Source organism: Martes martes (genome assembly GCF_963455335.1).
Source record: "Martes martes genome assembly, chromosome: 17".
Lineage (NCBI taxonomy): Eukaryota > Metazoa > Chordata > Mammalia > Carnivora > Mustelidae > Martes > Martes martes.
In genome coordinates this window covers 40,058,653-40,079,122 of record NC_137905.1, presented here as the reverse complement: position 1 = coordinate 40,079,122, position 20,470 = coordinate 40,058,653, and the positions used below count along the sequence as shown (strand labels likewise).

The 20,470-nt window shown below is 42.3% G+C and overlaps 1 protein-coding gene across 1 annotated transcript in view; it reads right to left on the bottom strand.

Annotated features, from left to right (window-relative positions):
• Positions 1–17,274: 17,274 nt before the first annotated feature.
• ZNF507 (zinc finger protein 507) overlaps positions 17,275–20,470 on the bottom strand; it is a 33,301-nt gene continuing 30,105 nt past the window's right edge. Inside the window, exons 6-7 of the mRNA XM_080827907.1 lie at positions 18,114–18,248; positions 17,275–18,001 (exon numbers count right to left, since the gene is read on the bottom strand). Of these exons, the coding sequence (XP_080684033.1) occupies positions 17,635–18,001; positions 18,114–18,248 (502 nt within the window). The 3' untranslated portion in view covers positions 17,275–17,634. The remainder of the gene's footprint in view (positions 18,002–18,113; positions 18,249–20,470) is intronic.

Genomic DNA, 20,470 nt, shown 5'->3' with positions numbered 1-20,470 from the left:
GGGGTGAGGCCCAATAATCTGTTTTTAAGAACTTCGTGTGAGTCTGTGCTCAGTCAAGTTGGAGAGCCACAGCGGAGCCTTGCTATCCCAAATGTCTGTGGTCGGGGAGTACCAGTGTCACCTGGGACTTTCTTAGAAACAGGATCTCAGGCCCTCTCCAACACCTACTGAGCCAGAATCTGTGTTTTCATATAAACCCCAGGTTATTTGTATGTACATCACACTTTGAGAAGCACCACACCAGAAGTCATCAATGCCGTTTTCATCCTTCCCAGAAAGGGAGGAAGCTCTCTATCTCTGTGGTCTTTTTCTTAGTTGCTGTACAATGTTTGTTCAGTTTTAAATTGCTCGGCTTAGTAGTATGACCACTCTTGATCGCCACTATCTTCGTGTCAGTAGCCTCTCCTGGTGTTCTCTTGTCTACCTTTCTGGCCTTCTTGAAATTTTCAGTCTCTTGTAAACTCTTCCTTTTAAAAGCAACGGTCCTCTGGCTCATGGCTCCCAGTTTCCACTGATATCCTGATGGCTCATGAGTTTTTCATGACCAGGCATAGCTCCTGACCTCCAGGTCCCATGTGGCCACTGCCTGTTCGACATTTCCATGTGTGGAAGCATCTCCAACCAACTTGTTAAAAAAAGAAACTTTTTCTAACCCCCAAACCTGTTTTTCATCCCCTGTGCCTAATCACCTAATTGTTCAAGCCAAAACCCTAGGAGCCAAACGTGGTTTCTCCCCTATCATGTAATCCATATGTCTAAATACTGAGTCCATCGGGCTTGACCCTAAATATCTCTGAACTTGCCTGACTTTTCTTCCCTTCTATTGCCAAGTTACCATTTCCTTGTCAGGATCATTTTAATGGCCTCTTAACTGATGGCTTAACCTGCATCCCTGCCCCAACCTCCATCCCTGCCCCGTGTCCTTGTCTACTCAGTACCCCCTCCATGTAATAACCAGAGTGGTCTTACTAAAACAGAGCTCTGCTGGTGACTTTGTGGCTTTATATAAAAATCAAGCTCCTTAAACACGGTTGGAATGATGGTCATGAATCAGTTTCCATTTACCTATCCAGCCTCATCTCTACTTCCTGTTTGTAAACTTCAAGGTTTTTGCGGGTGTCTCCTTGCACCCTCTTTGTCTGACTTCCCTGCTATTCAGTCTTTGAATTTCAGCTTCAGTGATCCTTGCTGCCTGGTATTTATACCCTCGTAGACTCCCTTCATACTAAACCATAGCTGTTCTGTGTGATCGATAGGGTATGGTGGAAATGACATTGTAAGGCTTAAAAGACATCCCAATTCCAGCCTTAGCCTCTCTTGGATTGCTCACTTCAGGGCCCCCAACCATCGTGTTGCAAGGACACTCAAACCGCCAGTGGAGAGGGCCACCTGGGCAGCAACTGGCCTGTGGCCCAGCGCCAGCTTGGAGGGAGGTGAGCCAACTCCAGGTCAGCCTTCAGATAACTTCAGCCTCATGAGAGATCCCGAGCTGGAAATGCCCATCTGTGCCACTCCCGAATACCTCACCAGAAACAATAAGGATCATACATGTTTATTGTGTTTTTGAGTTTGGGGGTAATTTTGTTACACAATGATAGGTAATCAGTCCATCAGTGTTCCTCCGTGTGGTTTTATTTAACTCTTCCCCTCTGATTGGACATTTAGGTTATTTCTAGCATTATCCTATTACAAGCAAAGCTGTAGAGACTATAGTTTTGTAATTCTTTAGGACATATTTCAGGAAACAGAATTGCTAGAAGTCATATTTTAAATGATGATAAACACTGGCAAACGACATTCCAAAAAGGTTAACGATTCCATTACTCTACACTTCCATGGATGTGCATCACAGTGCTGATTTCTTCATGCCCTTGCCAACAATAGATACTTTTAATCTTTGCCAATCTTACGTGACAGATGAGGGATCACTTAAACTGCTCTGTGTGAGGCGGAGACAGTGGGTTCAGGGGGTTATTGGCTGTTTGCATTTCTTTTTCTAGGATTTGTCTTTTTTTGTGTTCTTTGACCAGTCATTGATTTAATGTTGACACGAAGGGATTATTCCCAGATTACGGACATCAGCCTTTAGTTTTATGCCTGCAGATGTTTCCTCATTCTCCAATGCCTCGCCAGGTGTCTCGCTACATAGCAATTTTCCATTTTTATGTTGTCAAATCTGTCACCTTTCCTTTATAGCTTCTGGGTTTTTCCATCGTGGTTAGGAAAACTTTTCCCATTGCAAGATGGTAAAATTTTAAAAATACTTTCTTCTAATTTTTAGAAATGTGGTATCTTTTTAGTATGGGGCGAGATGGGGATCTGACATAATTTCTTTCTAGCTGGTTGGTTGGCTGCTTCACTATTATTCTTAATCTACTGCTTTGAATTACCTTGTCACATCCTAATCCCGTATGTCTATGGCCTGTTTATTAACTCACTTCACTATGGTTTTTTTTTTTCTTAAATGAGTTGCACCCTTATTTTTTTTTTTTAAGATTTTATTTATTTATTTGTCAGAATGAGCACAGGCAGACACAGAGGCAGGCAGAGGCAGAGGGAGAAGCAGGCTCCCTGCTGAGCAAGGAGCCCGATGTGGGACTCAATCCCAGGACCCTGGGATCATGACCTGAGCCGAAGGTAGCCTCTTAACCAACTGAGCCACCCAGGCGTCCCCTCACTTCACTATGTTTAAGTGACTTAAAAAAGGAACTCTGTTGAACAGTTCAACATATTCGCAATTACTGTTTCTTTATAGAAAGCTTTGATACTTGCGAGAACAAGTTCCCCTTTATTATACTTCTTTTAAACATGTCTTGGTAAGTTTTTCGTATTTACTCACTCAGATGAACTTTATAATCATTTACCAGTTTTTTCTTTCCTTTTTTTTTGGCTTGTTCATTTTTTTTTCCCTTCCAAATTTTTATTTAAATTCTAGTTAACATATAGTGTAATATTGGTTTCAGGAATAGAATTGAGTGATTTATCACTTCCATACAACACCCGGTGCTTATCATAAGTGTCTTCCTTAATACCCATCACTTACTTAGCCCATCCCCCCAACACTTCCCCTTCAGCAACCCTCAAGTTTGTTCTCTATAGTTAAGAGTCTCTTTTCTGGTTTGTGTGTGTTTCTCTCTTTTTTTCTATCTCCTATGTTTATCTGTTGTTTTTTTAAAATTCTACCTATGAGTGAAGTCATGTGGTATTTGTCTTTCTCTGACTTATTTCACTAAGCACAATACCGTCTAGCTCCAGCCACGTTGTTGCAAATGGCAAGATTTCATTCTTTTTGATGTCTGAGTATTATTCTATTCTGTGTGTGTGTGTGTGTGTATCACATCTTCTTTATCCATTCATCAGTCGATGGACACTTGGGCTCTTTCCATAATTTGGCTGTTGTTATGCTGCTGTAACATCACAGTGCATGTACCTCTTTGAATCTGTATTTTTGTATCCTTTGGGTAGATACCTAGCAGTGCAATCACTGGATCACAGGGTAGCTCTATTTTTAACTTTTCGAAGACCCTCCATACTGTTTTCCCCAGTGGCTGCACCAATTTGCATTCCTACTGACATGTAAGAGGGTTCCCCTTTCTCCGCATCCTTGCCAACACCTCTCATTTCCTGACTTGTTAATTTTAGCCATTCTGACTGGTGTGAAGTGGTGTCTCACTGTGGTTTTGATTTGTATTTCCCTGATGATGAGTGATGTTGAGCATCTTTTCATGTGCCTGTTGGCCATCTGGATGTCTTTTTGGGGAAAATCTCTGTTCATGTCTTCTGCCCATTTCTGAACTGGATTATTTTTCTTTTTTTAAAAAAAATTTAAAGATTTTATATATTTATTTGTCAGAGAGAGAGAATGTGAGCAAGCACAAGCAGGGGGAGCAGCAGACAGAGGGAGAACCAGACTCCCTGCCGAGCAAGGAGCCGGATGTGGAACTCGATCCTAGGACCCTGGGATCATGGCCTGAGCTGAAGGCAGACACTTAACCAACTGAACCACCCAGGTGCCTCTGGATTGTTTGTTTTTTGGGTGTTGAGTTTGATAAGTCCTTCATAGATTTTGGAAGTATGGAAGTCAGATACTGGAAGTACCCTTTATCAGACATGTCATTTGCAAATATTTCTCCCATTCTGAAGGCCCCCTTTTAGTTTTGTTGATTGTCTCCTTTGCTTTGCGGAAGCTTCTTATCTTGATGAAGTTCCAATAGTTCATTTTTGCTTTTGTTTCCTTTGCCTCGGGCAACGTGTCTAGTAAGAAGTTACTAAGGCCAAAGTCAGATCGCTGCCTGTATTCTCAGATTTTGATGGTTTCCTGTGTCATATTTAGGTCTTTCATCCCTTTTGAGTTTATTTTTGTGTAAAGTGTGTGAGAACAGCCCAGTTTCATTCTGCACGTGGCTGTCCAGTTTTCCCAGCACCATTTGTTGCAGAGACTTACCTTTTCTTTCACTGGACATTCTTTCCTGCTTTGTCAAAGATTAGTTGACCATAGAGTTGTGGGTCCATTATTCTGTTCCATTGATCTGTGTGTCTGTTTTTATGCCGGTACCATACTGTCTTGATGATGCAGCTTTGTGATAGAGCTTGAAGTCCAGAATCATGATGCCTCCTGCTTTGCTTTTCTTATTCAGAATTGTGTTGGCTGTTCTGGGTCTTTTGTAGTTCACACAAATTTTAGGATTGTTTGTTCTGTCAAAAACGCAGCTGGGGGGCACCTGGGTGGCATAATCGTTAAGCATCCGCCTTCGACTCAGGTCATGATCCCGGGGTGCCGGGATCGAGCCCTGCATCGGGCTCTCTGCTCAGCAGGAGGCCTGCTTCTCCCTCTCTCACTCCCTCTGCTTCTGTTCCCTCTCTCTCACTGTGTCTCTCTCTGACAAATAAATAAATAAATTCTTAAAAAAAAAACAAAAACAAAAAAAACGCAGCTGGTATTTTGGTAGGGATTGTATTAAATGTGTAGATTGCTTTGGGTAGTATAGACATTTTAGTCATGTTTGTTCTTCCAGTCCATGAGCATGGAATGTTTTTCCATTCCTTTGGGTCCTCTTCCATTTCTTTCACGTTCCATAGTTTTCAGAGTACAGATCAGAGTACAGAGGGTTAGGGTTTTGTCTCAAAGAGGGTTAGAACCTCTTTGGTTCAGTTTATTCCTAGTATCTTCCTGGTTTGGGTGCGGTTGTACATGGGAACAGTCCCTTGGTTTCTTATTCTGCTGCTTCCTTACTGGTTATTTACTAATTTTCAACAAAGAATCCATGGAGGTTTTTACTGGCATCATATAAAATGCATAGAAACATTTGGGCGAAGTGAGATCTTTCTGATGCTGGGTATTCTTTTATAGGAACAGTGTATTCAGTTGAGGACAGTTTGGCCAAACACCTGTGTTCTTCTCACCGTGCTTTCATCTAATTCCTATTTTTCTACAAGGGTTGACTTTTCAGGTGTCTTGATAAAAGAGTAGACTTTTTGTTCTCAGACCTTTATCGGATAAAAATTCTAGACACATACATGTATTTAGCTAAAGTAAATATAAGCGGAAAGTATATTCTGCCTGCATGCCAATGGATTGTTCTGTACATTCCTTGTGTAAGACCCACACACGAGACCGCAGCGACAGGCCATGCCTAAAGCCCTCCTCTGAGCCCGGCTCGGTGTGCTTCACTTTAGGGAAGCTGTGCCAAGTCCAAGGGAATGCTTCTTCACTGCTTACAAATCATTACCAGAGCTGCACAGGAATTGACCTTACGCTCAAGGCCTTCCCTCCTTTAAGACATTTGTCAACAGAGGGGCGCCGGGGCGGCTAGGTTGGTTAAGCCTCTGACTCTTAATTTCAGCTCAGGTTGTGATCTCAGGGTCATGGGATCAAGCCCCAGGACAGGTGCCTTGCTGGACCTGGAACCTGCTTATGATTCTCTCTTCTTTCCCTCTGCCTCCATTTCCTACCCCTGCTATGCACTCATAGGGCACTCTTTCTATCTCTTAAAAAAAAAAAAAAGGCATTTGTCAGTATATGGTTCCTTCCCTGTGAGATTCTTTAGAAAAGCATTGTGAAATATTGTTAGTATTGATTTTTTTCTCCCTTTGATCAACTTTGTACTAACTAGATTTGTAGTGGTTTAAACAGTGAAATTCAGGGGCACCTGGCTGGCTCAGTTGGTAGAGTATGGGACTCTTGATCTTGGGGTTGTGAGTTCAAGCCCTATGTTGGATATGGAGCCTCCCTAAAATAAAAAATAAAATAAACTCACAGGCAGATCAGCATTGGTGCACAATTACTCTTTTTTTTTAAGATTTTATTTATTTATTTGACAGATCACAAGTAGGCAGAGAGGCAGGGGGAAGTGGGGGGCAGTGAAGCAGGCTCCCCGCTGAACAGAGACCTCAATGCGGGGCTCGATCCCAGGGTCCTGGGACCATGACCTGAGCCAAAGGCAGAGGCTTAACCCACTGAGCCACCCAGGCGCCCACAATTACTGACTCTTAAAGTTAACAGTACTTCAGCATTACCAATTTTGTTTCATTATCCTTCTTCATACCTGCTACTCCTACCTCTCCTTGTCTCTTCTTCCCACCTACACCTTCTTTTTCCATTTCCATGGTTAGAAGAACTGTTGTACTTCTCTATTTCAAATGAGGACATGAATAGTCAAGTTATTCAATTAAAGCAGATGGTGGTTCTTTATCATATAAGCTTTTTGCCAAATGTGACGATTCCTCGATGTTGGCTGTTCTGGTCCACAAACCAGTGGCCCTGGCTGGCCTTCCCAATTTGTTCCTTTGGACTGCTCGAATGTCACTCTCTGCAACAGGCATAACACAACAGGTGTCTAAACTCCTAGAAGTACACATTTCCTACCAACGGATGCCAAAGTGTATTGTCTGGCTTGGGAGTTTTTCCGTAGGAAGAAGTAGGACTTTGAGCCAGAAATATGTATGTTTCTAACACTCTCAAACTAAGTTATTTTATCCTGCCTTCAATTATGGCTAATCTAGCATGGGGCTGGATTTTTCACTAATGCTAAGTGTTCCTCTGCAGCCCTCCTGAGTCCACCCATGAATGTCAGTAGGCCAGCCGGAGGGACTCCTTCTGTGGAAAATTCGCAGGTATGGTCACAGCTCTCCAGGCCTGCCAGCCAGGGCTCACCGGACCCCAGCAGCCGTGTGGACTGCGAACTGGGTGAATTCAGCACTTTAGGGGTCCCCGCACGATGGGGGAGCAGATGCAGCCACCTCGGAGAGGTTTTTACTCAAAATCTCTGGAGGACCTTTTGAATTTTCAGTCTGGATACCAGAAAAGCGCTTGCGGTGGTATCCTACTCTCCCGGCAATGATCACCAACCAGGTCATTTCTCTAGAAGTCTGGCTGAGGATTCAGTATTAATCAGGGTACGGCTTAGCTGGCCGAAGCCACACCTCAAAAACAGTGGCTTCCGGAAGATGTTTATTTCTGTCATGGAGGCAGCCCAGCTCCACACTCTCAGGGACCCCGGGTCTGTGTCAGGGCTCTGCTCTCCCCAGGATGTCACACTCGTTCCTGTAGTCAGCTCTTCACCACGGTCACCAAACAGACAGCAGGAAACCGAAGGGAAGGGGAAGGAGCTCAACCCGGTAGTTTCATGTCACGTCTGCTCATACCCCATTAGCCTTCCTTTGGTCACACGGCCTTGTCTAAGCTGCAAGGAAGATTGGGAAGCCGGCTAGCCACGTGCGCCCTTCTAGAAACCCTCCCGCTGTGGGAGAGAGCAGGTGTTGGGGAACACGTGGGAGCGTCTGCCGCAGCTCACACGGGAAGTACTTTCTTCCGAGGGGCGAGGTTGAACGTGTGCTGTTTCATTAGTCTCATCTCTGCCAATCACAAACTCCAGGAGCACCAGCAGTACAGAATCCCTTTCTAGAGTAGAGTGTGAGAATGGCTCACAACCGTGAAACAGAACCAGAGCAATTCACAGTTTACATGTGTTGTGAAAGGTCCCAACTCAATCCAAAACATTATTGAACTGGCTACTAACTGAGGATTCCCTAGCTGTCAGTCCCCCCCCCCCCACCAACAACCCCGGCTTTATGGAAACGCGTACATTTCTTTTTTTTTTTTTAAACTGGAAATTTAATTTTATTGAGATAGGTTTTACCAGAAGATCTCACTGGGGGGCATTTAGAAAGTTTTAATTAGTTAAAAAATTACTTTAAAAATTAGATGTTGGGGCACCTGGGTGGCTCAGTGGGTTAAAACCTCTGCCTTCGGCTCTGGTCATGGTCCCAGGGTCCTGGGATCGAGCCCCACATCGGGCTCTCTGCTCAGCGGGGAGCCTGCTTCCTCCTCTCTCTCTTTGCCTGCCTCTCTGCCTACTTGTGATCTCTGTCTGTCAAATAAATAAATAAAATCTTTTTAAAAAAATTAGATGTTTGTTAAGTATTTGAGTAAATCAGTTGAAAGGTGCTACAGCTTACTGTATAGGTAAGATTTGGTGTCTTGGAATTTCAAACACAAACCCCAAGGTATGGGTGTAGCTAGAATGTCATTCTGCATTTCTACTTACACAAAACTAGTGTCACTGTTTTAAGGTTTCAATTGGAAGTCATGCCCTTTGTGTCTCACTTCTATACATACCTTTTTGTTTTCTTTTTTTTTTTTTTTAAGATTTTATTTATTTATTTGACAGACAGAGATCACAATTAGGCAGAGAGGCAGGCAGAGAGAGGCAGGGAAGCAGGCTCCCTGCTGAGCAGAGAGCCCGATCCGGGCCTTGATTCCCAGGACCCTGAGATCATGACCCCAGCCGAAGGCAGAGGCTTAACCCACTGAGCCACCCAGGCGCCCCTCTAAGGTATAACTCATACCTGGAAATCTGGCTTCTTAAGCTCTTCTGTTTGTTCTCAAGAGCGAGTTCCACCAACAGGTAACAGTTAAACACGAGTGCCGTTTGGTTTCCTCTCTGCCACTTCCGGCTATTTTCCCACCGATCACGGTTCCACTTGGAGCAAGGACTGCTGTGCCCTGGGCCCTGAGGACAGTCCCCCAGGGGAAGAGGCTGTGCTGCAGAGTCAGGACTGCCCGGTGTCGCAGTCCTGCAGCTGGAGCTGCCCCGGGAGGTGCTGGGACACTGGCTTAGGTCTGAGACAGGACAGTTCTCATCAGCCCCAAGGACTTCCGTCCCCCAGACGGTCCAGTGCATGGATGCGCGCCCATGCAGTTAGTGGCTGATTGTGCGGGGCGCACGCGATCCTGAATGCGATCGGCTCTCCTTGGGCCGAAGCGTTGCCAACGCTGCCAGCTCACCGCTCCTCGAGGGAAAGGGCCAGTCTCTCGTCCTTCATGGCACTTTACAGGTGTGAGAAAAAGATAGTATGAACTTAACGTGACGACAACAGAGTAACATTCTAGCACTTTCTCTTGGACTGTTCTTTTTATTTTTGGGGAGAGAGCAAATAATTTTTAATTTTTTTTTTAAACAAATACACTAAAAAGAACCCTGCCATGCCCCCAGCCCTGGACACACTTCTGGGCCACAAGTCTGCACACTCCTTTGCGGCTGGTTCTGCAATGGAATCTTTCATTTCACCTTCATTACTAGAACCATCGTGTTATCCTCGCAATAGAGAAACACACCATCTTTTCTCCGGTGTGACTCCTGTTGTCCAGTCCCCCACTGCTGGATGTCTCTTTCTTCTGAGCTCTGGTTTGCCTTTCCCACTGTGGCCACCACCACGTCACCCCCACCAGCAGCAGGACGTCTGCTCGGCAGTCCCTCCATCCCCTTCCCAGAGACGATACACAGATTTGGGGCTCCTGTGTTGTCAGCACAGTTGATAAAGGCTCCTACCAGAATACCCAGGGAAATCGGGAATTTTGCCCCAGAGGACCCACCACGTCCCTCGCTTCGACACTGAATGCTGGGATGACTATTATCTTCTTAGATGTGACATGTCTACAATTTCTAGGTACTGAGAAATAGGTTTGCCTTTTTTGGTATCGATTAAGGGATGGGATATTTTGAGTATCCTTTCCCCAAAACACAAGCCAATAAGAACCTTTGCTACCAGCATTTATAAGGCCAAGTTTAATCTCCAACGCCCTCACAGTTAACGCACCAAACGAAACAACCATCGTCAAGCTCCTAGATGGCCAGGCCCTCTCGTCGCCCGGTCACTAACCTTCCCAACTGCCCTGCGAGCTCTGAGTAGTACCTTCTGTTCTGCTGATGAAGAAACAGGCTCAGGAAAGGTGGAATGTCTTGCTCAAGGTCACATGGCTGGGAAGCCAGTTCTGTCCCGAGCTGTGTCAGGACTTGACCAAGTGTTTTATAGACAGTCTCATTTGACCCACGGGACTCTGTGAGGTTGGTATTAGACTGGCGGCCCGACATTTCAGAAAACAGAAGAAAGAGCCGAACTTCTAAGAGATTAGAGAGGGTCCAGTCAGGCCGTGTTCCAAACCGGTGGAGGCGGCAGCGGCCCCCCCCCCCCCCCCCGCCCCCGCCGTGTGCGGCTCTGGTGGGCTGTCGCCCAGACCTTCCTCTCCGGTTTCAGATGGGAACGTGGTGACTGCTTTCCCACGGGGAAGAGTCACGCTTAGTTTTTTTTCCTGCTATTACGAAGTTTAGTTTTAAACATTGTCGGGCTGTATGGCTGCTTCATCAGCATTTGCTCACCGGGATACAAGGCGGCTCCAGCTGGGCATAGGTTCTGAAGAGCCTTATTTTAGATTTTTTGATCTATACAGTGATACTCCGCATGGACTCCAGTATCAGCATTCTAGAAAGACACCACCTCACCAACTGTGTTCAGCTTCACACTGGAGAAGGCCTGAAACAACGAAGGTAACCTTGAAACTACTGGTTTACTTAATTAATCCGGCAGGACTGTTTTTTTTTTTTTTTTAAGTACCATGTTAGCTATAGAAGATCAGACATAAATACAGCTTAAGATTTGAACCACGTCCTGCTGTACTTTTTCTCAAGCCTGAAATAGAATTTTCTAACACCTTTTGTGGTTGGAAATGCTGAATTTAAATAGGACTGCAGATATAAACAAAAAGAGCAAGATGTGGATTGATGTGCCTATTTCAGTAGAGTACAGCCACATTATTTCTGAAATACAGATACAAAAATTGACAAACTGACAAGTGGGAAATACAGAAATCTGGAGATGTGCACTGCAGTGACAATAGGCCTTTAAATAACGCTATTAGGTACTAATAAAAGACCCGAGAAACGAGTAACTTATGTTGTCGAGGGTCTCTCCAGGTCACAGTTTTTGAGAATAATAAAAACCCCATTTCATCATTATTCATACCAGTGGCAATGACACGGATAAGTATTCTTTTCATTTTTCTTTTTAACAAAGGATAAAGCTAAGAAATCAGATGAGGTAACTAGGTGAGTCTGAGCTCGTGGTCAAGGATTCATTTTCTTCTGATTTGTGGAAGTCAGACTCATCTACCTAACGCGCAATGTCCTTTCCAAACAAAGGACCCAGGTACCTCAGTATTACCGTGGAAGTCCCTGGCTTACGTTTTTTGCAACCTGTTATGCAATGGTGCCTTCACTATCTGGTTGATAATTGACAACAATTGTCAACAACTGATAATTGGTAATTGTCAACAATCTGGTGACAATTGGTGTGAATGTGGTTGAATCAGGAAGCCAAAAGACAGCAACGTTTGATAATTTAGTTACGAAATGGTAAGAATTTATATTAGGTGCCTAAAATCAAACTCTTTAATTCAAAGGAAGATCTACTATCATCTACTTTTGTAAGGCAAACAAGTGAAGTGGTGATTACCCATTACTGGAAAAAATACTCAAGGAGACGAGAAAAACTGAGTAGGTCAGAATCTTATACTTAGGGTTCATGTAGGAAAATGCAGCGCCACAACATGAGGTCCAGTCCCCAGTGCAATACACGGATTGGGTCTTGCTGCGCAGGTGGGACTCCGGAAATCGATCAAGAACCTTACTTACAGTCATTTGGATTTTAAGCTATAAACCCAAACACACTACCTAAGCAAGCCTGTCCTATGGCACCAATGAGAAACTTTTCTAGGAACCTACAGGGCTGAAAATGTCCGTTTTACATTTTGGCGGCTGACGTGGAAGACATCTAGGAAGGAATGTACTGTGACTCTTCACTCTGCCAGTTAGGTCAACAGACCGACACTAAAGCCAGCCACAATCTCCTTGAATGTGGCATTAGACTCAGACAAGCTATTCTCCATCGCCAAGAGGCGCATCAGACACTCTCTTCTCTGGATCTTGGATTCCTGTCAGCCGTCATCAGGGTGAGGGGCTCAGCTCGCGCGCTTACCCGGTTTCCGGGCGCAGCGGTCAGCCGTGCGAGTGGAACAGCCAGGCCGGCTGAAGCGCCCCGGCTGCCGAGAGGGTGAAGCAGGCGGCTGCCGAGAGGGTGAAGCAGGCGGCGGACGGGCAACACCGTCAGGCCGTTGGGAGAATACAAGGCAGGACTTTTTATAGCAGCATTATTTAGTTTCTTATTTAATCGTGCACTGTTATTTTAAACAAATTGTGTGTGGCTTTAAATAGCAGAGATGATGAAATAGGTTAAAGTCATAAATTATGGATAAGGGCTGTGGAAGAACAGGAAGACTTTATAAAAATTACAGAGGGAGAAATAATAATGATTTAGCTAGAAAACAGTGCTATAAAAAGCTTTCTCTATAAAAAGCTTTTTTTTTTTTTCCTTTTTTTCTTTCTGGCAGTTTTAAAGCACGGGTCATACCATTGTTCCAGCTCAGAGGTCAGCCAACTTTTCCTCTGGAACTATTTACTGTCCGACAAATGGTACGTAATTTGGGCTTCGTGGGCCATACAGTCTCTGTCTCAACTCCTTGACGCCCCTGTTGGACCTTGAAAATAGTCATGTGCCATGTGGAAACCAACGGGTGTGGCTTCACTCTAGTCACAAACACAAGTGGCAGGCCAGAACAAGCCAGAGTGTAGTTTGGTCCAACAGACCAGCACCGTCCAACAGGAAAATGATGTCGGCCACATGTGTAGTTTAAAATCTTCTGATAGCTACATTAGAGAAGTAGAATCAGGTAAAATTATTTTAATAGTCTATTTTATTTAAACCCAAGTGTCATTTCAACATGTGCTATAAGAGCTGTTGGTAACACTTTACCGGGGTGCCTGGGTGGCTCAGTTGTTAAGCGTCTGCCTTTGGCTCAGGTCACGATCCCAGGATCCTGGGATCGAGTCCCACGTCTGGCTCCCTGCTCCGCAGGAAGCCTGCTTCTCTCTCTCCCACTGCTCCTACTTTGTTCCCTCTCTAGCTGTGTCTCTGCCAAATAAGTAAATAAAATCTTAAAAAAAAAACACCACTTTACCTTTTTTGTACTAAGTTTTCAAAACTGTGTATACTGTACACTCACAGCGCACTTGTCAGGTTTCAGCTGCTCAAAAGCCACACGTGGCTTGTGGCTAGCCAAGCTGCAGTATTATGTTCTGGAACTTCCATGCTGGGCTTTCCACAACCAGTGTGGTTTGATGACAAAGTACTGGCAATTGCTTCTTACAAGATAGGGGATGGAATTATGTTGCTGCAAGGGACAAAGGACAAGGGATTACAGTTACTGAGAAGAAGCATGTGGCCTCAGACACTTTAAGCTGAGCTGTCCCAGGATGCTGGGGCACAAATGGGTAATGAGAGCAACGACAGAGTCGGATGATATTAGCGTCACGTGTCAATGCAACAAACAAATCTAAATAAAAAAAAAGTCTTGATATATACCACAAAATGATCAAGGTATAAATACACCACTGTAGTTTTTGGCCTTCAGTAAAAAAATACTGATTGTTATTAACATAGCTGGTCTTCAGCACTGTCACTATCAGAATTGAAGGTGTCTAAAAATGATTGGGAAGATAAAATGGAAAACCGTGTAGCAGGGAAGAAAAAGAGCTTCAAAAGTAGACTGAATTTTTAAAATGATTAAAATGATCTAAGTGCTTTTCCAATTATTTTTGCATAACAGGGTTTAATGCTAGTTGATAATAATTTACCAAGTTCCCAAAGGGTAATCTTAAGCCATAATCGTAAGCTCAAGCCTTGAGAAGTTCTTCAGTATTTAAACCTAACTTTCCAAGTGATCGAATCAACATTTCTAAGATAAAAATGGATAGAACCTTTTGGTAAGAAAACGTAGAGGCAAGTGTTTTTAACAAAAAATTTATTACCAAAATACAATATTAAAGTCAATACATGACAAACTCCTGTAAAGCAAAATAAATTATTCTAACATTGTACAGTATTTCCAAAGGTAGTTAAAGAAGCACTATAGACCTTGCTTCACTGTTTGTGGAACAGATAAACTGTTCTACCATGAACACAATCCTAGAGTTTTAGGCTTTAAGGCATGCAGCTCGATGTGCAGGATAATTTTACAAAATGCAAATCATCCTATTTTAATAAGATACAGTGTCAGAATTAACTGTAGTCTTTACATGTCAGTGTTCCAGAAATTTTTAGACTTTGGCTATAGAAGCAATGCCATAGTGTTACACAATACTCATTTCTTAAAAAAATACATGTATTCATGTCCATGAATATCAAACTCAAATTTCTATTAAATATATTTTATAGAATATTACTTAGAGCACCTTGCTGTACAATAAAAAAAGATTAAATAAGTGTCTATGAAAACTAAAAATATAATAAGTCTCAATAGAGAAGCCTGCTTGTCTTTGTCAAGCCAAGTACATTGTGGGAAGATACAATGTAAACATGGGTGCCCACCATCTGCTTTGTGAGAAAAGACAGAAAATAAAGAAGCCACCAATAACTACCTCAAATAGGATGAGAGATCTAGAACAAAGGCTTCCGTCAGTGTCCGCACTGCACCGGCTGGACACAGAACTAAAGTCTACAGGCAGGGCACTGGGAGAACAGTGGGGCCGCCCATCATCATCTGCGTTATTAGAGGAGGAGAGAAACTGCTGGCCCCCTGGAAAGTATTACTTGTAATGATCAGAATGCATCATCATGCCCCCTTTCCACCTTTGCCTCATGCCTAGTATGTTTCTTTTAAAAACTACTTTTACTATCAAATCTTACAACTGCAAAGTGGAAAACAAATACTATGAGCTTTATTATGGCAAAAGATCTACAAGTAAAATGTTATTCCTGTAAGGAGAATTCCTGCTGATTATTGTAATAGCTATCTCTTCTACAACTAAAATTGCATACTTAGCCTTCATTATTACTTTTAGAAATGTTCAATGGTTTTTAGTAGAGACACTGTTCACTTAAGGCTTGCCACAAAATGGTAACAGGAAGGTACAGAACACCCATGGCATATGGTTCCTCCTGTAGTCCCGGGGAAAGCATGTGAGGATATTCTAGGCTAGAATCAGATGAATATGAAAGATTTTGAACTTCTGGATTAATTTTTTCTCCATGAGTTAGGTAAATTTCAAATCCATGATTCCAAATGGAAAATTTAACAATCAATGGAAGTGGTTTAGGGAACTGAAGGTGATTTAGAAAGTCACTATTGATGTTTTTGAGATTTTCTGGGGTCATTAATATTTTCCAAATGATTACATGAAATTAAAACCAAGGAAACATTATAAAACAAAATCTGGCTACTAAGGCTGATAATTTTCAAAGTAGGTGGTAAAAATGGAACCACTTAAGATACTTAAATTTGAAATGAAATATAATTGTATTTTAATTCTGAAAACAGGAGAAAATATAAATCCACATGCAGTGAATATGGGTAATATAATTTAGTATATATATAAATTCATTTTATCTTTTTAAAAACCACCTATCAGAAATGGAGTAACTCTCATATAAATAAGTTAAAGCTACCTAAATCAAACAGCTGCAAAGTTACGATCAATTCTGTTTAAATATCATCAACATGAGATTTAAAAAAATTTAAACAATGTTTCAAGATGGCCTGGCCCCACTTGAGTAGTTCCTGATATGACCTTAAAAACATTCATTCATTCAACCCATACTTGGAGTTGGGGAATTCTTTCCTAAAGGTGTCTACAGAGTATTCCACTCAAGAAATTCTGTTTTCAGTGTGTTCTAAGGTTATCACAGTCACAGCCTTAGCACTAGAAGGTGTTAGAAATCAAGTTCAGGAAGAGCACCATGAAGATGGTGCACTGCGTGGTGCACCCGCCTTTTGACTGGTGTGCGGAATTTACTTTGACAAAACAACGCAAAAATAAATGGTCAGCACTACAAAAGCGAAAACAAAATACCCCTGTTCTCTTCACTTCGAACACACTATACTAAAACGGTGTAACTGATGAGAAGATTACATGTATCCCGAGGCGAGTTTTAGAGCAAAAGCACTGGTAGTTGGTCTTCCACATGTCCTACTTCCCACTGACAAAATGGAATATCCGAGCTGGGAGAAACCCTGTGGACTTGCCAAATGTTTGTTATTAAAAGTTTTATAAACAACCTGAATTTTTACCAGAGTTTAGCCACATCTGATTATACCTCTCATGATAAGTACAACTAGATTAACAGGCTTCCGGAAGGAAGGCTGTCAGATCTCCACAGCAATACTCGTTTTAAGAGGATTCTGAATTTCACCACTCTTCCCCCAAATGATTTTTATTTAAAAGTTCCAAGTACTTCCAAGGCCTGATGATCAAATGCAGCTTTTCATACCTTGTTGCCTGAATAGACCTTTGTGATACCACACTTGGTCCAGTTTGGGAAAGAGGACTATAGAGCCCGTGTAGCTACGGAGAAAACTGCGGTGTTGTGTCAGACACTTTGAAAAGAGCCTTGGGAATGTGCTGTGCTAAAGGAGTCCCCATTTTCACGAACCTTCCCATTTGGTTTGAGGCTGGTGGGAACTCACCTATTTTTCTCCTTTGCTCACAAGAAATTCCCTGTAAATTTAAGACAATAAGTTATGTCTTAAATGCCTGCTTATACTCTGGATTTGGATTCAGAGGTTTAAGAAGTAATGTTTCTTAAAAAAAAAAAAAAAAGAGAAGTACTGTATCTTAGATTGAGCATAGGATTAATTCCCATCAATTTGGGGGAAGATTTAGGTAGATCCTGTCAAAGCCCTCTGGTGATCTTTTCCTTGTTGACTCTGTTGGTGACAGTGAAAACCCCTCAGAGAGCAGCCTCCCGCCGCCCCCAAGAGGCCTGTCCCTCTGGAGCTGGCACGTCCAAGTTCAGAATGAAGAAGGAAAACTAAACTCTGCTTAAGATTGTGATACTTCTACAAGTTTTAGAATTGTTCCAGAAAAGCTCTTTCTTAATTCTTTTGCTTGCATTTCTACACTATGATAAGCTTTGAATAATAAATACACTCAATACTCAGAAGAGGTAACAGGGTTAACACAGGGTTATGTCTTTGCTTCCTCCTCAAACCACTTCCCCTCACTCAGAATATTTAAATATCATTAGCGTGTATCCACTTGGAATTTTTTTTATTACACTGCAAATTTGGTTCCAAAGTCACATGCGTCTCCTCCTCAGAAAAACCAAAAACCAAAACCCAAATACCACACCAACTACTTCTTCTGTGTCTAGTAAGTTACTTCAGTTACTTGATAGCGCAAAGGGGAAACCATGGTTTAAAGGATTTCTCTTCTACCGTTGTTCCTCTTCAAGACATTATTCAATCTAATTTGTGTTTAAAGTGGTGCCGTGGTCCTTATTTAGGATGATGTTTACAATCTCACCCTCATGCTCTTTCATATGATCCAACAGATTTTCTTTGCTGGTAGATTCGAAGCCACAGATACAACAACAGAAGAGTAAGACACAATACTCCATGCCAGGAGGCGCCAGACTGGAGTTTTTTTCTAAACTATATGAGGTATTACTTGTAGGGCTCAGTTTCTCATTGTCATTGGAAGCGACGACTTCACCAGGAACCTGGGAAATCAGCTCTGGGGATGATACCAAATTTTCCGAACTTCCAGTGACAGGATCGGCTCTTTCCTCACTGCTGTTTAAGAGCGTCTTTGCAGGGGATCTCCCCAGAACTCTTAAAAACAAAACACAACACACCAAGCGCTGAGCTGGTTATAATGTAAGACTAGCAGGTTTAACCCTCACTTTAGCTTACGTACAACAGGGGAAGGGGTAGGATCAGGTACCTGCCGCTCTGTGAAATGGCGTCATTGATGGCCTTGTTCACTTGTTCATAGTTGTAATTTTGGTCGCTTGCATGCTTCCACATGTGAGACTTCAAAGACGGAGGATGGCTGCACACGTACCCACACAGAGAGCATCTGAAAGACACGTGTGAGAGGCAGAACGATCCCGTGACATCACTCGAAGAATTACAGTGATTCTGTAACAATTATGAAATTCCTTCTCCGGAAGCCTTATGAGACATCCTATCTCCCTAAACAAGACGTTAGTGATTGTAAGAGACGTATTGATTTCGGAGGCTAAAGTGTCCTAGAAGAGATATCCGAGAATCAATAAAATTAAGTGTTTTCTGTTATAAAAAATTTATTAGCATCATGACAAACATCCCAGATTACTTCGGCTATTATAGTTATTTGGAAAGATTTCTAATATAGTAAAATACAACATCTTTGATCTAAATTCCTTAAATAACTACACAAAGAAAGAAAAATACATAAAATCAATACTCTATACCACTCTATTTTTTAAGAAAGTAAAAAGGAGGACGCCTGGGTGGCTCAGTTGGCCAAACGTCTGCCTTTGGCACAGGTCATGATCCCAGAGTCCTGGGATCAAGCCCAGCATCAGGCTCCTTGCTCAGTGGGGAGCGTGCTTGTCCCTCTCCCTTGACCCCTTCCCCCTGCTCATGCTCTCTCTCCCGCTCTCTCAAATAAAATCTTAAAAAAAAATAACTTTAACATGAACTCTGCTTATTTACAGATCCACAGAAAATGGAAGTGGTCCTTAAAAGCATCAATTTAGATTTCATAAATAAAACTGTTAATTAGTAATCTTTAAAAAGTTTCTATTCAAAATAACATTTGTTTCACATAACTGGTTATACTTGGTAAAATCTGAACAGAATGAAGTATTTAAAAAAAATTAAAAAAAAATAGACTTTTTGGGAACAGATTCTTTTAGCACTTTTAGGTTTATCCCTTTTCCCCTGCATCCAGCTCCCCCTCTTAGTAACACCTTGCATCAGCGTGACGTACCAGTTAGAAATAGTGAACCAAAATGGATACACCATTATTAACAGCTGACTGTTCACTGTTGGTGTTACACAGTTCTGTCACAGTTCTGTGACAATGCATAATGTCACGTATCCACCATGACAAATCCTAAAGGATAATTTCCCTGCCTGAAACATCCCCTGTGCTCTATGTATTCAGCCCTCCCACCCTCTTAATCCCTGACAGTCACTGAGTCTTTCGCTGTCTCCACACTTTTGCCTTTTCCAGAATGACACAGTGTTGGAATCATACAGAATGTAGCCTAAGGAATGGTTTCGTTCATGAAGCCATATGTAGTTAAAGTTCCTTCACGTGTTTTCATGCCTGAAAGTTCTTATCACCAAATAACAGTCCACTGTCCAGATGCACCACAATTTGTTTATCCATTCACCTTCTGAAGGATATCTGGGCTGCTTCTGTATTTCGGCGATCATGAATAAAGTTGCCATAAACATACATGGGCAGCTTTTTCAATGGATATGAATTTTCATCTTTTGGGTAAATACCTACGAACACAACTGCTGGAGTGGATGGTAAAATTATGTTTATTTTTTATTTCATTTTTATTTTTCAAGATTTTATTTTTAATTAATCTCTATACCTAACGTGGGGCCTGAATTCCCAACCCCAAGACCAAGAGTCACATGTTCTATGGAAGGACCCAGCCAGGTGCCCTGCAAATATGCTTTGTAAAAGAAATTTTTGTTGAATACTTCAGTAGAAGCCCAACAAATCAGCTAACTTAGCTGAACTCTTCACAACAGTAAGAGACATGCTCACTAATAATAAAACACAAAGAAAACAAAAGGGCACAAGTAAATACAATTAAACAGGCAAGGTCTGAACTCTCCCTCTAACCTGCCTTCAACTTTATGACAGATGCAGCAGTATTAGCTTTTATTACATGTCCTGAGGCATCAGGTCCAAGGCCAGTGAAGGGCCTTCTACCTCAGGAAACACAAGGCCATTTAAAGGCAATAATGTGCAATTCCTGGAAGAACTTCCATAAATTCAAACATAAAAAAGATGTCCAATTTTCATTAATAAGCAGAAAAATGCATCATGCCCACAAGCCTGACAGAGATGAGTAAGTTTGATAATGCCATTTTTGTAGAGATGTGAATAAATGGAAATGCACAAAGTGCGTGTCTGTAAGCACAAGCACTCTGGAGAGTAATTCTGTTAAAACTGAAGAGGGGCACACATCTGTGACCATGTAGTATAGTTCTAGGGGGCTACCCTAAAGATATTCTTGTATGTGTTCACCAGGGCACACATGCAAGAATCATCACCACTATAGCAATGAC